The sequence below is a fragment of the Zonotrichia albicollis genome, chromosome 11, assembly GCF_047830755.1.
Source record: "Zonotrichia albicollis isolate bZonAlb1 chromosome 11, bZonAlb1.hap1, whole genome shotgun sequence".
NCBI lineage: Eukaryota > Metazoa > Chordata > Aves > Passeriformes > Passerellidae > Zonotrichia > Zonotrichia albicollis.
The window spans coordinates 11,941,210-11,960,572 of NC_133829.1; the positions used below are offsets into that span (position 1 = coordinate 11,941,210).

Consider the following 19,363-nt stretch of genomic DNA (forward strand, 5'->3'; position numbering starts at 1 on the left):
ACAGAGTCAGCATTATGTAGAGTCAGAGAAATTATTTTTACAGAGATAAAGCACTTCTGTAGTTGAAATATCTGGTACTGGAAAGAGAGCAATACAAATTGTACTGGTGATAAGAGAAGGGGGAAAAGGCAACTTTGCGTGAAAGTTGGTGCCATGTAGTTTTTGTTACAATGTTCCGAGTATTGTTGTTGACTTATAAAATTCCAAGTTTTACTAGAATACCAAGGATAAGATTTTGAATGATCCTTTCTTCATCCTCTTTTTTGTACTCCATCATTCCAATGTACTCTTTGGGCACAGTGGGCACAAGGGCTTCAGCTGTCAAACACAAAAGCACTGTTACTGCCAGGTTAATGGATAAGCTAATGGTCATGGTAGAACAAACTACTGGAGAAAAGCAGTTTTCTCTGTAATAAAGACAGCACACACTAATGTTCTTATCTTATGGCTCCAAGCATCATGAGTTAAGTAACATTTATATTATTCCTGAATAGCTTCACTGGATTCAGTGGGATTACTTGCAGTAATAAGAAAAAATAAACAGCGAAGTTATACCTCTACATTAGACAACTTTACAATGTTTTTGAGAGCATCCTGTAGTGAAGAATTACTTTGTAAGAGCTTTGTACAGACTAACTTCACATCAGGAACCACCTGCCACTTGAAGGCTCATGGGAGGGGCTCCTTGTCAGATGCAGAACTAACACTGGTGGCTCAGAGGGTTTGTGTGAGGGTGGGCATTAACTGCTCTTGGCAGGACCTTATCCCTGTGCCTGCATCTTTATCATCTAGACCAGGTCCCTGTGTGTCTGTGATTTAGCTGGGGAAAAAACAAATACACCAGGAAAGGACTTCTATGTAATTTGTGTTGATGATTCCCCGGCACATTTTTCTGAGGTACTAAATTTCTAACTCCACCCCAAACTCCAGTTTTTCAAAAATATTTTTTTTCTTCAAACAGACACTTAGCATTCAAAGCTATTAAACAAAATAGATCACATAACATCTTACATTTTTCAATGGTCTTGGTCAGAGTTTTGATCTGATCTTCTAATTTTTTTATTATTCTGTCTTTCATGTCCAGCTTTTCTTCAAGATCCTGTAATAATCAAAGTCAGTGAGTTAACAGTAAACAGAATCAAAAAATGTTTTCTACTGCTTCATGTTATTACCACAATTAATATTATAATGTGCTTTTACTTATATTTGCTGGAAGAAATAACCTCATATCTTTTTTTCTCCCTAAATTAATTGAAGAAACATCCTACTCATACCACAAAATCATAATTTCATTCTTTTTATCCTGCATTTCATGTACAGTTTCTCAATGACAATTTCATTTCCTCACCATGTCTTCCACAGCAAGTCGAGTTGTCACTTGCTTTATCTTGCTTTGTAGTTCACCCTGGATTTCATCTTGCATCAAACCATTGCTCAGCCCCTCAATTCCTTGGATGGTGTCCTTCAGATTCTCTTTTTCTTTAATGTCTACTTCATTCTGGGCCTCAGTAGTTCTAAAATAGGTAAGAAGTCTTGTCTCTTAATCTTTTGTGAAAGCACAGTCAGATCACACTTGTTAGTTATTAACTGTACAAAACACTCTAAGGCAAATCTTAAGTGGATTGTAATTTAAGAGTTTAAGTGACTCTGTTACTACAGCTTATAGTGTAGGAACACTTTTTTCTTTTTTAAAAAAATAAATTAAAAATTACCGTCTTTGTGTCCTGTCCCGTTCCAGCTCATAATGCAGCCGATTTGACATCTCTGCCATTTTTTTTCAATAATAAATAGCACAAAACCCAAAACAAAACAGAAACAACAAAATCAAAGGTATTTGCTGTTCAGTACTACTATTCAGTAAAACTTTCATACACTCATAGTTTTGTTTCATCTAATGAAATCGAATTATTGATGCCAGATAATGTATCAGAGAAACATGGGACTACTCCATACCACACAGAAAATTGTATAGGATGAAGAATTTTGATACTACTAACTTCTTGCAGTTGGCGGTAAAACTACTCATAAATTTTAAATCAGTTGCCTAGGAAGACACTGCAATTATAGACACTCCAAATCCTCAGCAGGGTATGCTTTCCTAAATTGAGAAGAACTTTTCCCTGTCTCCCACTCTGAGTTTTGCAGCATTCTCTCAAGTCTACCTCATAGAGTATGCCTCAAATTCCAAATGATCTTTCCTTTTTATGACTGTTTCCAAAGGACATACTCCATTTCACATATTCTTAGCAGAGCCCTATGGAATACATTTGGAGACTTCCAAACCCCAGAACTGAACGACTTCAAAAAGGTAAAAAAAGCACATATTTGTATGTATCTTATTTTTTCAGAAGAGATATAACACATATTTTTCATTGCATTTCTTCCATTTTACTAATAAGAAAGTAAGTAATGAGGCAATGAAGTCATGATGGAATATTAATTCAGCTTTTAGAAGTTCAGTTCTGGGGAATTCATCAAGTTCACCTCAACCAACAGACAGACGGGACCATAGTGGGACCATTACCTTTCAACTTTGTGGTCTGCTCTTGAAGACGGTTTTCAAGGTCTAATTTTTGATTTTCAAGTTCAGCAACTTGCTGCTTAAGATCTGGGATTACCTTTTAGAGAAAAAGGAGATTTGTGTATTTCAGCACCTTCCTTCTTTTCAAATCCCTTCAGTAGTTCCTAAGTCACCCCATGACCCTGAACTGCCAATAGTCCAAAGCAGAGGACTTGTTTAACTTGCTTGCCTGACTTGTTTGACTTTTCTGAAGGCACCTTCTGCTGGCTTCTTAAAAACTAATAATGAGCTAATCAAATTGTTGGACTTTCCCACTAATACCATTGTTTTGTTCTAGTTTAAAGGAAATTACACTATGGCTTTAATTTCCCTAGTTCAATTAACAGTGAAAAAACCCCCTCAACATTCCATAAAACACTTACAAAAATAATATAATAAATAACTTTTCCTTTTATTTTCGATTTTTGTAACTTTGCTTGGAAAACATTTCCTCGATTATTTTTCAGAAAAATAATATGGCATGTGCTATCTTCTGGAATAAACACGAGTTCCTTGTGTCAGACAGTTTTGCACAGCACCAGGTGTCAGGCTCTGCAGCCGTGCCTGTGGCTGCTTTTGGAATGTGTAGCTGCCCTCTGGTGGGGAGAGCCTCAGAACTCTGAGGAGGCTTCTGAGAAAAATCTCAAATCAGGTTCATGCAAATGAAAAGGCAAAAAGTCTCTGTGAGGCTGCCCCAGCAGGCTGGACACTCAGACAGTAAATTTGGCTGTCTCCTTACACAGCACCCCAGCAGGCAGGGAGGGAGCCTCAGCAGTGTTCAACCTTACATGGCCCTATTTGCTTGAGCCTTGAGGTTTCAAAGACATGCTCACAATATTTGGAGAGCCACAAACACATCTGGGTTGTGCTTCTGCACCTGGACCTTACCAGATTTTCTGAAGTCAGCCTGCTAACTTCCAGCCTAATGCCATCGTTTATGTCATTTTCCTCTCGGAATAATTTCTGTAGATGATTAATATCTTGACTAAGATGTTCAACTTTAAAGTTCAAACCTTCAATCTCTTTCTCATATATTTCTTTCTGAGACTGGAAATGGCTTTCCAGTACTCTGTTAAAACAAAAAGGAGAAAGAACATGGCAGATGCAAAATGACCTTGATTAAATGGGTCAAATTTAATACAAAGTGAAAACAAGGTACTGTGATTAACACAGAGATATTCCATGACATCACCTGTGCATTAAAGGAGTTGAAAGTTATACATGATATCTCAGAGGAAACACATTTTCCTGACTGACACATCCACACTTATCTCACTGGCTTGGTAGAAGTTTATTCAAAGGATTTTAAACTGCTCAGCTCATCATATAATGTGGTATTTGTTCAATTCCTTGACAGAAGTTCAGCATTGCACTGTAAAATTTGTTACCCACTGATCTTTTGATTTATCTTCTAGGTCACAGCTTGGAGTTTTGGAAACACTGAAGAACTGAACTAACCTTGTGGCTTTTTTCAAGCCCTCATAAGCAAACCACAGTTCTCCATCCTCATTTAAGTGTTCCAGATCCTCTGTAGAGAGTCTAGAATGCAAGACAGAACCATTAGTGTGCAGATGACCATAATGCATTTCTTAAGCTTTTGTGAAGATGCCTCAGAAGAAAATTACCTGCTTCTTACATCTTCAAAATCATAACTTTCAAGAAGCTGCTTTGTAACTTCTGACATCTTTTCTGGAAAAAAAAATCCACAAAGTTTATAAAATTCATTATTTTCTCTGCATGTTTCATTATAAAGATCAAACCATCCTCTTCCTAAATCTAACAAAGTTCTTCCCTGGTACTCAGTAAATATATCTGATTTACCACAGGAATACCATGAGGGACTTAGTTCTACTTTGGGACATTTAGGAGTATTGATGTACCATCAATACTGCTTTTTTTCAAACTTTCAGTGCAAAGTTACATCTTCCTGGTCTGAATCTGGGCAACTCCTAGAGCTGTACAGATGATTTATCATCTTGTGCTAGGTTACTACATTAAATGCTACAAATACAGGTTTGCTCTTTGACATTATTATCATTAAATAAAGTTCACAATAGTAGTGCTTATTAAGTACATTTTTCCCACAGAAACAGAACCCAAATCAGCAAGTTATTTAAGCATACATGACATTGTTGAACCTAGCACAAAGAACAGGATGAATGAAAACTAGATAATATATTGTTTACACATTTTTGGGTCCTTGTTAAACTCTAAGTGAAGTTTAAATTTTAGGTGAAGTTTAAATCATTAGTATTTATTTCTAAACACAAATGAGAAATGGCTGAATTCAAAGTTTCCTCAAAGGGGTACCCCATCAGTGACCACTTTGTACACTGTATATATATAGATGGATGGAATTAAACCACCATGGAATGGGAAAGAGAACTGGAGTTCTGTCATAGCTGACATTGAAGAGATCAATTTAAAGTGGCCTGGCTCAACTGCACTTAGGAATTCCCTGCACTGTCTGGTATGTAGCTTACCCCTCAATTCTCTCTTCTGTGAGTGGGCCTGCTTTTCAACATCCAGTTTCTGTGTCTGAAGAAGTTCAATTTCCTTTTGCAACTCAGGTATTTTCTGAATCAAACAGAAATCATATACTGAGACAAGGAGGGGATGACAAGGGCAGAGTATCAGTTAAATCAGAATTATAATTAAGAACAAGTTAATATGGTGAAAAGCTTAAAATGCATTGTGTTTAAAGCACCTGGTTCTCAGAGCACAGAGCACAACAGTAATGTGAGCTACTGAAAATAAAATGTTTGTGCCATGGAATTGACTCAGAGAACAAAAATGTGACTTTACACTAATGTAAGGTTCAGTTTATAAACTACATGTATGGAAAATTCCCAGAGAAATTAATACTTTCTCAGGAAAATGTAAGTAAAACAGATCTATATATTCAAATTTATAAATATTAAAGCACAATTACTCTTGAAAACATGCACTTATTACTGCAAGCACTAACTTGCATTGTCTACTACATGAAAACAGTGCAATACAGTGATGTACCAAATACAGCTTATTAACTATAGCTTCTCCTAAAAATGGACTGGAAATAAAAAAATTAGTGAAGATAATCTATATGTAAAACATGCACATTCTCCACTTGCTTTCTCTAGCAAAGACTCCAAAATTAAATGAGTCATGCTTTACCTGTGCTTGTTTTGTAAGCTGTCCTACTTCCATTTTCAAGCCGTCCTGAGTGATAATTTCTTGCTGAATTTGTTGCTGTAGCTGAGTTTTTTCTTCTTTCAGAATCTTAATTTCTCCCTTGAGCAGTTCAATCTCCTTTTCATAGTCCTGCTTCTGGTTTTGGAAATTTTTCTCAAGTATCCTAAAGCACACAATGAAAAGATAATTTTATTAATCTACATTCGTAAGTGAAAAAGTGGGCTTTGTTTTAGTTTTAATTTGAAGGACATGCTTCCTTGAAGAACATTTAAATGAACCATAATTACTTGAAAATGCCATCCTACATCCTCAGAACCCACACACATAATGGATGATAATGGCAGGAGAACATCCCTATATTTTCTTACAGTTTTAGTTTATTTAATTTTCCTTTACAGTTTCTTACAGTTTCCAGAATATTTCTGCTGGATTGGCTTCCAGCATCACACAGGTAATGAGCAAACCAGAAATACTAGGAAAAGAAATCCTCTTAATGTAGTCTGAGGGTACTGGCAGCAGAAATCAGACTGAACTGGAGCACCACAGAGCTTCCAGCCCTCAGGAGCAGTGACTGATTGCTCTCTTCACACTTGAGAGAACAGCACTCCTCTGGTACTGAAGGTTCTCTGTCTTGGACTGGAAAAGTTATTGGGAAATAAACACTTGATCCAAGAAAAGCATGCTGAAAGCAACAGCCATTTGTTGATTAATAATAGGATTTTTACTGCAAATTAAATACCTAAAGGGAAAAAAAAAAAAGCTTTTCCTTTGTATTTTTAACTGAATGTCCTTTACAAACACTGCCTTTCCCTCACACTGAATCCTTCCATTCTGTCCTTTCATATTCAGTTCTCAGGAGTTCTGACTGGCGTGGCCATCAGCTGCTCTTCCATTCCTGACCAAATTCTGAGGACATCTCCAAAGAAACGATTACCACCAGAGTTGCCTTTCAATTCTCAGACACAAGAAAAGACAAGAAATTGCAAAAGTAAGAACAGTCTGATTTCCTGCATATGACTCACCCACAAACAAGGACGTGCTTTTCCTAAACTCTGCATGAAGTACTTCAGTACCAGCACTAATGCCCAAGAACGTGGACAGATTCCTGACTGATGCCAGCATAATACGTTTGCAGAAGGAGAAAGAAATGTAGGGAAAGAGAAAAAATGAATGCTGCTTCAAAGAAATAAAACTCAGATTACATACATTCGTTGGTTTTCTTCTTTTTGTACATCGTTGAAGAGTTGCTGTGTGAGCTCATCCATTTTCTCTGTCAAAAAATATTTTAATATTTCTAAGACCTTCATGCAACTGTGTCCACTTATTAAAAAAGCATGACCATGATGAGTTTTGTTTTAGTAAGTATTCCTTAACATATTCTGAGGCTGAAATTACTGTCTCCAGTGCCAAAAATTGTCACAGTACATTTATTAAGTAATGCTACAGAAACAAAAAGATTCTGAAGCACCAAACTGTGCAATTATTCATCTGAAGTATACTTGATCTCATGTGCTGCCTGTGTCCTTTGAAATTAGATTCCTAAAAGTAGTGTATTAAAGGAAGCAAGGATGAAGCTACACTTTGAAGGAATACATGTGTACGAAAAAGGACATGTAACAGGAAGTGAGGTCCTGCTACTGAAAGAACAAATTTAATTATTAAATAAGAAGAAGTTGCACACTTGTGCTATGCATTCTAAGCAATAGAAGGACCAACTTTAAATTTACTACAATTTCAGCATTTACTGGAGAAAATGAACAAAAGTAATTTATTTTTGATGAAAAAATGATTTTACCCCACTATAACTCCTTAGAAACTCCCTTTAGTTATTGTACCTTTCATTTCCTCAGTTTTTTCTTGGAGCTTTATTTCTAAGGTCTCCTTCTGTTCTTGTAATTCTTTATTCTGATTCTCAAGCTTTAAGATTTTCTGTACAGACAAAAAATAAGCAAAATATACAAATTACAGAGGAGGAAGAAAGAGGTCTAAGAAGATCTTACATTTAAAGAAGCATAAATGGAGTCTCTTCCTTTCCTGTCACCTCCCCCCAAAAGAGTATGGTTACTTAGAAACTCTCAAATCATGGATTTGATAAATTCAGTAACTGAAAACAGTAATTAAGAATAAAAGCACACAGATGGCAATTATAATTTACCTGCTCACTGTCTTCTTTATATTTTTTCCCTTTCTCTTCATATGTTTTCTTTTGAGCAGTTAATTTTTCGAGTTCTGATTCAAGTTTCTGAATTGTATCCACGTCATTCATATGAGCTGAAGCCAGATTGGTCAATCGTTCCAGCAAGCCATGATTTTCTCTACTCTACAATGAGCAGGAGAGGATAAAAGGGAACAGAAAAATGCAGTGAAACTGTTCCATAGAATTTTAAAGGGAGTACTTGACCTATTTCTGCTCACCATCCCATGGTTTCAGTCATGATTATTTCAACCCAGGACTGTTTCTGTCAACTAGATGAAAACTACAATTTTAAAGATGATTTGGCTGGAATGGCTCTCAAAAATAAGTTGCAAAATAAACTACCAAAGTTACAAAACATGTTGTACCAGAGGAATATCTCACACATCCTTCATCCTAACAGTAACAACCCCATCCAGAGACTGGATGGACTCAAGAAACATTAAAAAAAACAAAAAGGTAATTGCAGACTCTTCTCATTTGTATAATTAACCCAAAAATACAAGGAAACCCTAGATGGTTCTTTCTACCCTGGCTGTAGAAAGCCTAATGGTTTATTATAGAGGACCATAATGCTTACACACTCTCCTGTCTTCTCAACTCAACATCTTTGACTAGAGCAGATAGGATAAACAACTTAGTACAAATCAGAAGCTGACTGCTTCCCCTCACCTGTTCTTCTATCCTTTTCTGCAGCTGCTGGACTCTGTATGAGAGCTGGATATTCAACACGAAGCGCCGAATGTTCTGGAACCTGCGCCTGGCCAGCCACGCACGGGCGTACTTCTGCAGAACCACAGCCTTCTGCTCCTCACGCATCTTTAAACAAAGGATTAGTATCCCTCTGTAATCAGCTCAATCCAGAGCAATTATAACAGCCTGTGAGTCTACACATGCTGCTGAGGACAACACAGCTCATGGAAATATCAAAATATTGAAATATTCCGACTGCAGGCCCATTTGAGCCATTGTAGTAATCACAATAAATGGTCTGCACCCAGCATAAACCAGACAGAGATCTTGGTAAAAAACCAAAAAAACAGAGCAGAAGATACGAGAACCAGACAGGAAAAAGGTAAAGTATAGGAATAATTGCTATTGTGTTCATCTTTTTTACAGAGCACAAGTTGTTTCCAGTTACTGAAATCAGATGTTTGATAGGCTGTACCTTGCGATACTTTTTTCTTGCTAGAAATCCTCTCGTGTAAGCTTGGATTGTTACAGCAGCCACATGGATGAGCTGGCAAAGTCTACGGACGAGGTAACCCCGACAGTATTTCTGAATGACTATAGCTGCCCATGTTTCCTTAAGATTTCTTGCAGTTATAGCTTGCCTTAATTCAAAAGACAATGAAATTTACTTAGACTGGCTTTCTCATGCTCATTGCTTTGGTCAGTCAAATTGCATACACATACACAAAAAAGAGAAGATATCAAAATCAGGTATCCATTATCAAAAACACAGCTTGTTCTTCAACTAAAGTGAAGGAGAGGGAGTTACCCACAACTTTTAAATGTGTCCACAAGCATTTGTTCTGATGGTCTCTTTATGAAAACCTCCCAGCCTACACAGAGCCATCTTTCCTTCTGCTTTGACAATGCCTGGTGAATTTTCTTTGCAATAATTTGTCCACACTAATCCATACACCCCTGGATTCTTCCCTGGCCCTGAAGTTCAGCAGAAAGCCCAACTGGGACAGTTATTATCAGCTAAGGACTGAGCTTACAGGCAGACAGGCCTCTTGGGGATTTGGTAGACAACGCTGGAAACCTGTTGGGGTACTTCCCTCATATCAGCTGAATAATTTGAACACATTCAATTTCATAATTACAATCAAGAGGAAATGGAAATACAATTGTGGGTATCCTTAAAATTAGAGGGTTTTGAGAAAGCTGCAAAAGGCAGGCCTCACAGACAGCAGAACTCTGATTAGAGTTAAGCAGTAGCCATAAGATTGGTCAGCAGAAAAATTATGTAAGTAGAAAAGGACAAATAGAACAATGGTCTGTGCATTAACGTTGGTCTAGAATAGCTCCCTAAGCTGCAGAAAAGTGTATCTAGTGAGATATTAGGAAGTTCTAAGCTTTATAATGGAGCTCTGTGCATTGTTTTAAGGCTTTGTATTTGAAATAAGCAAGTATTGTTTTAACTGAAGGTATGTGTGCTAATAGTGGTTGGATTGAACTACTGTCAGTGTGCTTTCGTTTTGTGTGATTGGTCAAAAAACTTTTAAAGTAAGTTGTAACATTAAGTTCTTGGTCTGCTGCCTGGGATGTGAGCTGCTGGCATCTTCCCACTGTCATAACCATGCAATGAGACTGATGCTGGAAAATACAACAGCTCAAGGCACGTTCCCAGCAGTCCCGTCCCATTTGTAATTTGGACGCAGCCCCCAGCCGGCGATAAAGCCTGAACTGCTCTTTGATAAAACCTGCCCTTGGGGCAGCAGCCGGCCCTGTGCGAGCCCCCAGGCAGGCCCAGGAGCAGGTGCCGGGCGGCAGGCAGGGCGGTACCTGACGGTGCGCTGCCCGCGGTAGTACTGCTGCACGGTGAGCGCCGCGCGGCGCAGGGCCAGGAAGCGCCGGCGCTGCAGCCAGCCCCGCACGCGCCGCTGCAGCAGCGTGCACGCCTGCCGCAGCCTGTCCGAGCGCAGCTTCTCCAGGTAAGCCACCTGCCCCGCCCTGAAAAATATCTTTGTTCTGCCAAACTGATACTGGTTAGGATCCTGAAAGAGAAAACAGTAGGTACGTTAAGTTTTCAGCTTATTTTTGTAGGCCAGATATTCTCTTCCTTTTATAAATTGTCACTTCAGGCAAGCTCTGCTCCAAGACACCATCTTCCTAAATAAGAATATCCTCTCTGCCTGCTATGCAGATAGCAGTACATAGGGGGAAAACCCACTTAGCAGGAAAGACACAGAGAACAACATCAAAAGTTGTACACTCGTGATCTAAAATTAAAGGGAGGCTCTGGACTTATCATCAAGGCCTTAAAAGCAACCTCTTCACCTCCTCCTACAAATCTGGTTCCATGAGCTCAGCAGCAACTTTTGGTGCACCTTTCTAGCCTGGAACCAGTGAGCTGTGTGAGCAAAAACTTGGGGTGAGGCTGCTTTTAGGTTCCAGCTTTCCCCCTTGGCCTGTGCCAGGGCTACTCAGCAAGTGTGCCTGTGTTTGGTGTCACACATCTCTGAATCTGAGCTCAGTCCTTGACCAGGACCAGCCTCACCACCACAGGCTCATCTAACAAAGAGAAGCAATGTGCAAAATAGCAGATTTTTGAGCAGCTCTTCAATAAGCTGCATTCCACCATCAAAACCCCTCTTGTGCTTGTAATACTTGACAAATGTATAACATTTACTGTTTACTGGTTTATAAATACAGATCTCTTCCATTTTGCAAGTGACAATATTAAGCACAGAGTGGTTAAATTCTCTGTCTATGGCCACATCATGACAGTCACAGCACAAGGTTACTTACCCACAAGCCTGTTTACAGCACAGTAAACCAGGAAAAACAGCAATAATGTAAATACCTTTCCTGCCTGAGGAGAGATACTACCCCTGGCAAAAGGGACCTTTTATTACTAACAGATGCTGTAATACATCTATAGGCTGGTGCAGACAAACCAACCTGGATCAGCCTCTGCAAAACAATCTTGCAAATCTGTTTCTTGTCATTTATGGAGAGCTCCTGCTGTGTCATAAGAATGCTGTAACGGCTGAAAAACTCAATGTAAGTCCACCTGGAAAATTAGAAGTTAACAAATTAATTTCATTAACAGACAAGTAGGTGTTTTTTGGCACGGGGGCTCACTGCTATCCCTACCTGGATGGGTAGCTCTGTGCACTAATCCGAATCGTTTCCAATACACCACATGCTCGCAGCTGCTGAGCAACTCTCTTGGAATCAAACCTAAAAAAAAGGCAGTGTTATACTTTGCATTTCTGCTGGGTTTGGCATGCTGTAATAATTAGAACTATTCTACCAACTGGATTTGTATTTCTGCTCATAGGACACAAAGCTCTCTGTTTCTTATATAGTGTCTTACTCCATACCACATATTAAAAAGATAAATATATAAAAAAATCTGGGTTTTCTGTTTCTTTCTCAAAACCAAAGGAAGACTGTATTTATTAATCTCACTAAAATTCCTATTTCCTTTCAGTATTAACTGTGGCAGTTCATAGCAGCAAGTGGTAAAGAATAGTTCCACTCTCAACACAAAACATACACAGAAATAAACCCCCTCAACAGCCCATTAGGAAGAAACTCGCCAGGTATTTTTTTATCCCATTCATGATGAATAAATCTGGACTTGCCCATTAATACCTGGGTTCAAAATTACAAACACAAGGCATGGAAAGTCCCTTTCCTGCTCTGGACCAGAGCTGATTTGCCCACAGAGCCCACCACCAGTGTCAAGTCAGTACCAGCCAAGAGAGCCCTGTGGCTGGCAGATGACTACAGTATTCTTTCAGTAGCTCTTGGTGCACTCTTCTAGTCTAATTCTGACATATTTTTACATTATCCAAGCAACTTCTGCCCTCACTGCAGGATCATGAGAGCTCACTGCAGTGATAGTGATATAATATCAGCAGTAACGTGCTTTGCATGGAAAGATTTTGTCTGGCTACAAGAAAATGAGCTAACATACTTAAAAGATTGCATTTAGAATCAAAGCTGGCCTCTTCCCTCCTACTCATATAAGATAAAGGCTTTAATTTAATTTGTCAGTGCACTGCCTGCCAGCTGGAAGTTGTATAGTTGACATCAGTGTGCTTCCACAGGTCTGCCCAAAAAGAGACCAACAGCTGCATCAAAGTTAACTCCTGCTCACAGGTTAGTGGCTATCCATCTGCTCATATGAACTATGAAAACTATCTGCCACATATGACTGTATTAAAACATTACAATTACATAAAAGTTACATAAAATAACATAAAATGTCCTGACAAATACACAAGCACTAGTATATAACTTGAAAATTATTAAGTTAAAGGATTTTAAGGTAACAAAAATGATACCTAAACATTCAATTTTTGTAAGAAGACACTATTTTTTTCAAATTCAGCGATCTGGGAAGGAAAACCATGTTCTGTATGGGAAGTTTCTCCACAATAAGAGTTTAGCTTGCTGACACACCACTACAGTGATACAGAAAACCACAGCTGAGCACAACTAACATACTTACTCAAAAGGCAATTTCTCATCATTTGGCTTTATGCATCTCACATAATGAGGAGTGGTTGCATTGAGTGTCACCATAAGCAAAGACAAAGAATTCCTGAACTGGAAAATACCAGACATAAGAGTTGTGCTAATGAAACATTTCAGTAAAAAGTCAAATCTTGATCTGTTAAGTTTTGGCTGGACACTGGGAGATAGGGTTTACATCTTAAATGCAGGAAATTGAAGACTGTGGCTGTACCCAACAGCCTCTTGTATATAAAATAAACACACCTATTATACCCAGACCTGGAGCCCTGCTCTGTGGCTCCTGCTGTCCTGAAAACTGGACAGTCCCCCATGAACAGTGACAGAAGCCAGTGTCAGACTGCCCAGCATTTCCCAGCAAGTGCAAACCCCACAGAATAGCAGGTTTGGGGGTACCTTACTGCCCACAGTGGTCCGGAGCTGCTTGTTGGGTGATTTCAGAACAGGTCTGGCAGATTTGATGTTTATAGCTGAACTGAAAGGTGAGATGGACACTGGACTGTCTTGAAAAAAATCTGCACACAGATGAAACTAAAAGTGTGGTGAAAGAACCAGAATTAAACACCGTGTAAATGCAGCATCATTTTAATCAAAATTACATTTACTATACCATAAAATGCAAATTCCTCAATACTTAGGCCAGGTATTGCAGGATTTTGAACTGGATATCAAACAAACAGCAACTGAAAAAAGAGTTGCAATGATTCTGAGTCTATTGTGCAGCACTCACACATTTCACACACAGAACTCAACATCTGTGAAAGCAGCCTGCAAGAGCTATTTCAATATAAGCAAATATGGACATAAATACAGAGCAGAGCTAAAAATAAGAGCACTTAAGGCTGTGTTTTCACAATATGCAATTTAAATTAAAAATATGTTTTCAGGTCAGATGAAGTTAGCTTAAGAGTAATCCTGAAGTCTCAAGGCTATAGACTTCAAAGGGACAAGCAGGTGGGAAGTGGCAGGCACACATAAGACACCTGATGTATTTCTTGCCCTGGCATTCTCCTAATCTCTTTTGAAGAATAAACAAAGGCAGTTGTTAATGATAAACCCCCTATCAAAGCTGCACGTAATGACTACAAAAAAAAAAATAGTTTTTCAGTTATAGGGATTACAAAATGCTCTTGAAGGGAGATAGTAAAAGAAAACTCCAACATAACTAGCAAAGTAAATGCACATATATGAAGGAAGTGGAACATTATGTTTTTTCATCCTGTATATTATTTGATGGTAAAAATATACAGTTCTACAATATTAAATAAATTAATAAAAAATAAGACTGATTTATTCAACCTATTAAAAATTTGTATATCAGAAGAAACATTTTAAAATCAGATCTGAATTAATTCCAGTAAAATCAGGTATTCAGAAGATTAGTCATTACTGTTTGTCACAAACCTTGCTCTCTTTCAAGATTTCAATCAATACTTCGTGTACTGTATCTCTGTTTTTTTCCAGAAATCCTTCACATTTATATTCTACCTGTGCAAACAGGTGAAATCATTAACTTCAGCAACACATAAGCAAACAGCTGGCAAAACAATAATTTTTACTCTCCCAGCTGTGGTAGCCAAGAGCTCTTTATTAATCTCAAACATGATGGCTGAAACTCTGCTTTTCCTAATTCCATTATCTCAAGATTACACACATACATCCTGAAAATTTAGAAGCAGGAGAAACTGCCAGAATCCAAATCCCTCTGCCTTCATTAGGAACTTATTACCTCCTTTCTTCATTATTCTATGATTTCAAATCAAGGCAGCAAAAAGGAATACTACATCTGAAATTTAAATAACTGAGACTAAAATGTCTATGAGCTACAACTATAACTATTCCATTTATACATTCTATTATTTTTCTGCTTTTTATCTTGATGATTTATTTTTATGCTCTTAAATTCATTATCTTAAGAACTTCTTACATTTAAATGTCATGTTACAGGCAGTACTACCAATAACAAATAGCACTATTGGAGATCAATTTTATAGAAGTTCCAAACAGGTGTGGCTAATATATCTTATTTCCTACATTTGTTTTTTTTTCTGAATGAGCAACTGGTAGAAGCACAGGGAACAATACTGGGTTGTTTACACTGTACCTTATCAGCAAAGTGCTGAATGATGAAAGAAGTGTTTGACATCCTTGGCTTTTCAAAGAGTGCGTTTTTATTGACAAAATTATTGTACAGCTTTTGAAGCCAGTTTTCATCTTTTCCATGAGGCAACTGTAAGAATAAGAAGGGCAATCTCTTTAACAAACTGGGCTGTTGGAGCAGCAGAGCTGCTGATGGCAACAAAACATTCTGCATACAGTGAATTACAAGGCCTGATAACCAGTTCTGGTCTCTTCAGACCCACCAATGGCTACTTGTACAAAATCAATTTTGGAAAAAAGTTTGTATTAATCTACAATGTTTTGTATCAAACCCAGTGATTTATGGACTAACTAAATTTAAAAAATATTGGTGGAAGAGCTCCCTGGGGCCTGAGCAGTCCAAATTCCTGCTTGGAGCAGGACCAGCAGCAGCAGACTGCTGTTTGCCCTGCAGTGCAGGGGGTGAGGAAGGATGAGGATCCCACTGCACTCCTGCCCAGCCTGCTCCAGTCCTGCCCTGCCCCACAGGGAGGAGCTCCAGCTGCTGCCCCACTGCCAGCTAAGCTCTGAGATCTTTAGCTTCTCTGAGAAGCTTTAGCTTCTTAATACTACAAGAGAAAACAGAGTAAGTAATTTACAGTCAAGATTGCCAAATAGAGGGCAAACATTCATGTTCATTTTCTGAAGAAAATGCTCTATTCCCCATTGAAAAGAGTAAAATATGTACTACAAGCCCCATTTGTAAAAATCTATAAAGTTTGGGGTTTTTTTAATGAACAAATATTAAATTACCAAGCATTCTTCATCCAGAAGTTCTAAAATTCCCATTTTAGCTTCAATAAGGTCAATGACAGGCTGGTTGTCATAAAAGTCTATTAAAGTCCATGGGATATCTTCCTTCATATATTCTTCTTGTTCAAGTTTAAAGACATGCTGGATTTGCAAAAATTATGAAAACATAAAGAAGGTTACAATTAAGGGAAAATAAGTACAGTGTCTGCATGTGCATAGTTGTTGTATACATAAGAGAGAAAAAGTTATATTTTGGAGTATATTGTATGTCTGTCTGTAAGAAAATAAACTTCTAAATTTTCATTTATATATGTGCACCTATGCTTACATATAAAAAGAAAATATTTTTATTTATTAGTGGATAGTCACTATCCAGAAATATCCATCACTCAATCACAAATAGCATTTACTAATATCCACTCTGAAGCAAAAAAGATAAAGAACTGTAATAAAAAAAGAACATACCAGGTTAAATTGCTGCTGTAGTTTTTCATTAGCATAATTGATACAAAATTGTTCAAAACTGTTCACATCAAATGTTTCAAATCTGAAACACAATTCAAATAAGAAAAAAAAAATCCTTTGACATCAAAATCAAATGGCAGCATCCCTGAAACTCTTTGGAGATATCCTAATGTTTCTAGGACAATTAACTAATGGTAAGACTAATGAAGATGCTAAGAAATTTCAAAACTTCTCTAAAAGCTAATGTTAGCAGACATAATAAAGGTAAAAATCCAGAGTTAAATATAAAAGTATGATATCAGAAGCGAAATTTAAACCTCATTCACAAAAAAATACGTTATTTATAGTAGCAGAGGATTTCTACCAATCTGGGTGCTAAAGAACCTATATGACCATGACCTTTTAGTAAAACAAATTCATTACCAACACAAAAAAGTGCCTTTTTTATCTACTCCAAAGAAAAGGCACTCTGTTTCCAGAGACATTCTTACCCATAAATATCCAAAACACCAATGAAGGTGTGCTGCTTGCCAGGGAACTGCAGAGCTTGGTTAATTCTTTCCACAATGAAGTCAAATAAATGGGAGTAGATCTTTTTTGCCAGGGCATCCCTGGCATTGACAGCCTGGGCCCTTGTCATGGGCTTCACCACGGTCTCTGAGGTGGTGACAATCTTCCTGTGGCACAGCCACCGGGCCATTTTGTCACAGTTTAAATCCAGAAGCTCACAGAATATACTGAGGTGTTTGTCTTCCATCTTTAAAGAAGATCAATAAATATTATTAGGGTACATTTAATTCTTCAACTGTCTTTAACTTTTTAATTCTTTAACTGTGAAATCCTTGCTCTGCTGCCACCAAGCTATGAGTTTTAGTTTTACATAGGCAAAGGGATGTATTTATTTCTTCACCTGGCAAAATAGCAAGATGAGCTAAAGCAAATAATACTGGATAGAACTCCTGATATAGGAGAGAAAAACTTGGAGTGGATGAGATGTTTTGGATTAAGACCCTGAAAGAAATGTTACTTTGGTCTATTTTTAGGTGTTATTGCCTTTTAGACTTGCATAGCTTGCTGGGAAACATTCTGAGCAGCTTTGACTATGCTCTGGTTCCTGCATCCTGCAGAGAGTTCCAAAATGGATTTTCCAGCAGCTGTGGATCAATTGGATATGGAGAACTCTTAGCCACACTTTGCCTTTTGTTAAGACTTTCTGAAGCTGGGCACAGAACAGCATCTGTGTGAACACTGACTGCTGTTCCACACAGATGGAGATGGAGAAATCAATCAAGCTTAGTGCACCAGATTTAATGCTGCTCTGAGCCCCAGAGAGGAGAGAAACTATTGCTAAAGCACTTGTGGCATAAAATAGAATAGAAAATGTTGGTATCTGAGTGAGCTACTTCCTTACACTGATGGATGATCTTTCATCTCCAACAGATGCTATTTCCACATTGCCCAAGTGCAGGATTGCTGCCAGCATTTTAAAAACATCCATCTGAAAATCCTTCTTCAGACCTAAAAAAACATTCCTTGATTATTTGAAATACACAGAAACAGCACAATTAATTAAAGCAGAACAATGCTGGGTGACCTGCTTTGTTGTGCAGCCAAGAATTGTACAGCATCTCTGCAGAGTAGGATGCAAATCCTTGGTTCTGCCAATTTTCTGCCTGTCTGATCTGATGATAGATTGGGCATAAGTCCCTGTACCTCCCCAGGTGCCAGCTCAAGTCTGATTTAGCTTTTACATAAGCTTTTACTGGGGCAAAGAAGCTTCCAATTCCACTTCTGCCACAGCATGTTAGTTTATGGCCAAGAAGACTCCAGTCCTCAATGCTTCTCAGCAGTAACAATTAACACCAATTGTTAATTGCTCCTGCCCGGCACTTCAAAAACAGACCAACCACGATGGACAAGCTATGAAAAAACTTATTTTGGTAATTACTACTAACATTTTGGATATTTGAGAATCAATAAACCTTTGCCCATTTCAGGAAAAAAGCATCTACTGAAAATGTATCCCCAAGAATTTACCCAGTAAGGCAAATGTCTTCTGAGTCTCCACCATATTTGCTCTGTCATCAACCCCTTCTATTACAGTGCTGCCACCCATTCGTGTGTAGTGAAACTCTTCTGCACTTCCTGTAGAAAAGAAGCAAATCTTGTAATTCTGCAAAAATTAGGGACTGGGGAGAGCACTTGTTAAAACTTCTGTAATACAAAAAATTAAAGAACCTGTCAGATGACGTTTCAATGATGAGCTGAAGGTCCTCTTTTTTCTGAGGGAAATCCATGTGCCCAGCTCAGTTAAGCTGACACAAATTCATCATTCCCAGAAATCTTAATATCCATCTAATAAACAAACTGGAATGGAGACTGTGTAAACATACACCCAAATTCTGCTTCTACCTGCTTCTCTGTAGATAAATGAATCAAGTCCCTAAGCTGTCAACTGTCACTACAGGAATTTTGAGAATAAGATTTCCAAAGACACTCAGGCACTTGATTGTGCACTATTTGAGTTTCCAGGGATTTGCTACCAAATCCAAAACCAGCAGGATTAACAGCTAAGTGACTTTAAAATGCAGGTCCTTTTTTAAGGTGGTGAGATTTATGCTGTAATGCACTAAACATCCTAGCACTTGAAAATCAAGCCTTAAAATGCTGCACTGCAAAACTGAAGAGCAGGTTATTTTCTTGAGACCTACCCAATTTAAGATGTTCATATTCAGGTTGCATAGCAGATGCACACAACTGATAAAATATATGGTAGTTCCTTTCATTTTCTGACTGTAAAATAAAGCAAAGAGTAACACCACAGAAAAAAAGATTAAAAACAAAATGAAGAAACAAACTGA

The 19,363-nt window shown here is 38.0% G+C and overlaps 1 protein-coding gene across 1 annotated transcript in view; it reads right to left on the reverse strand.

The window, feature by feature from the left end:
- MYO5C (myosin VC) overlaps window positions 1-19,363 on the reverse strand; it is a 35,597-nt gene that overhangs the window by 9,518 nt on the left and 6,716 nt on the right. Inside the window, exons 7-34 of the mRNA XM_074549361.1 lie at window positions 19,214-19,295; window positions 18,540-18,647; window positions 17,914-18,020; window positions 16,994-17,259; window positions 16,503-16,584; window positions 16,038-16,178; window positions 15,250-15,375; window positions 14,550-14,633; window positions 13,542-13,676; window positions 13,123-13,220; window positions 11,757-11,843; window positions 11,562-11,673; window positions 10,443-10,654; window positions 9,097-9,262; window positions 8,601-8,747; window positions 7,890-8,054; window positions 7,570-7,663; window positions 6,941-7,004; window positions 5,717-5,897; window positions 5,044-5,137; window positions 4,186-4,249; window positions 4,019-4,099; window positions 3,449-3,629; window positions 2,525-2,618; window positions 1,713-1,764; window positions 1,349-1,514; window positions 1,012-1,099; window positions 223-318 (exon numbers count right to left, since the gene is read on the reverse strand). Coding sequence (XP_074405462.1) covers window positions 223-318; window positions 1,012-1,099; window positions 1,349-1,514; window positions 1,713-1,764; window positions 2,525-2,618; window positions 3,449-3,629; window positions 4,019-4,099; window positions 4,186-4,249; window positions 5,044-5,137; window positions 5,717-5,897; window positions 6,941-7,004; window positions 7,570-7,663; window positions 7,890-8,054; window positions 8,601-8,747; window positions 9,097-9,262; window positions 10,443-10,654; window positions 11,562-11,673; window positions 11,757-11,843; window positions 13,123-13,220; window positions 13,542-13,676; window positions 14,550-14,633; window positions 15,250-15,375; window positions 16,038-16,178; window positions 16,503-16,584; window positions 16,994-17,259; window positions 17,914-18,020; window positions 18,540-18,647; window positions 19,214-19,295 — 3,373 coding nt within the window. The remainder of the gene's footprint in view (window positions 1-222; window positions 319-1,011; window positions 1,100-1,348; window positions 1,515-1,712; window positions 1,765-2,524; window positions 2,619-3,448; window positions 3,630-4,018; window positions 4,100-4,185; window positions 4,250-5,043; window positions 5,138-5,716; window positions 5,898-6,940; window positions 7,005-7,569; window positions 7,664-7,889; window positions 8,055-8,600; window positions 8,748-9,096; window positions 9,263-10,442; window positions 10,655-11,561; window positions 11,674-11,756; window positions 11,844-13,122; window positions 13,221-13,541; window positions 13,677-14,549; window positions 14,634-15,249; window positions 15,376-16,037; window positions 16,179-16,502; window positions 16,585-16,993; window positions 17,260-17,913; window positions 18,021-18,539; window positions 18,648-19,213; window positions 19,296-19,363) is intronic.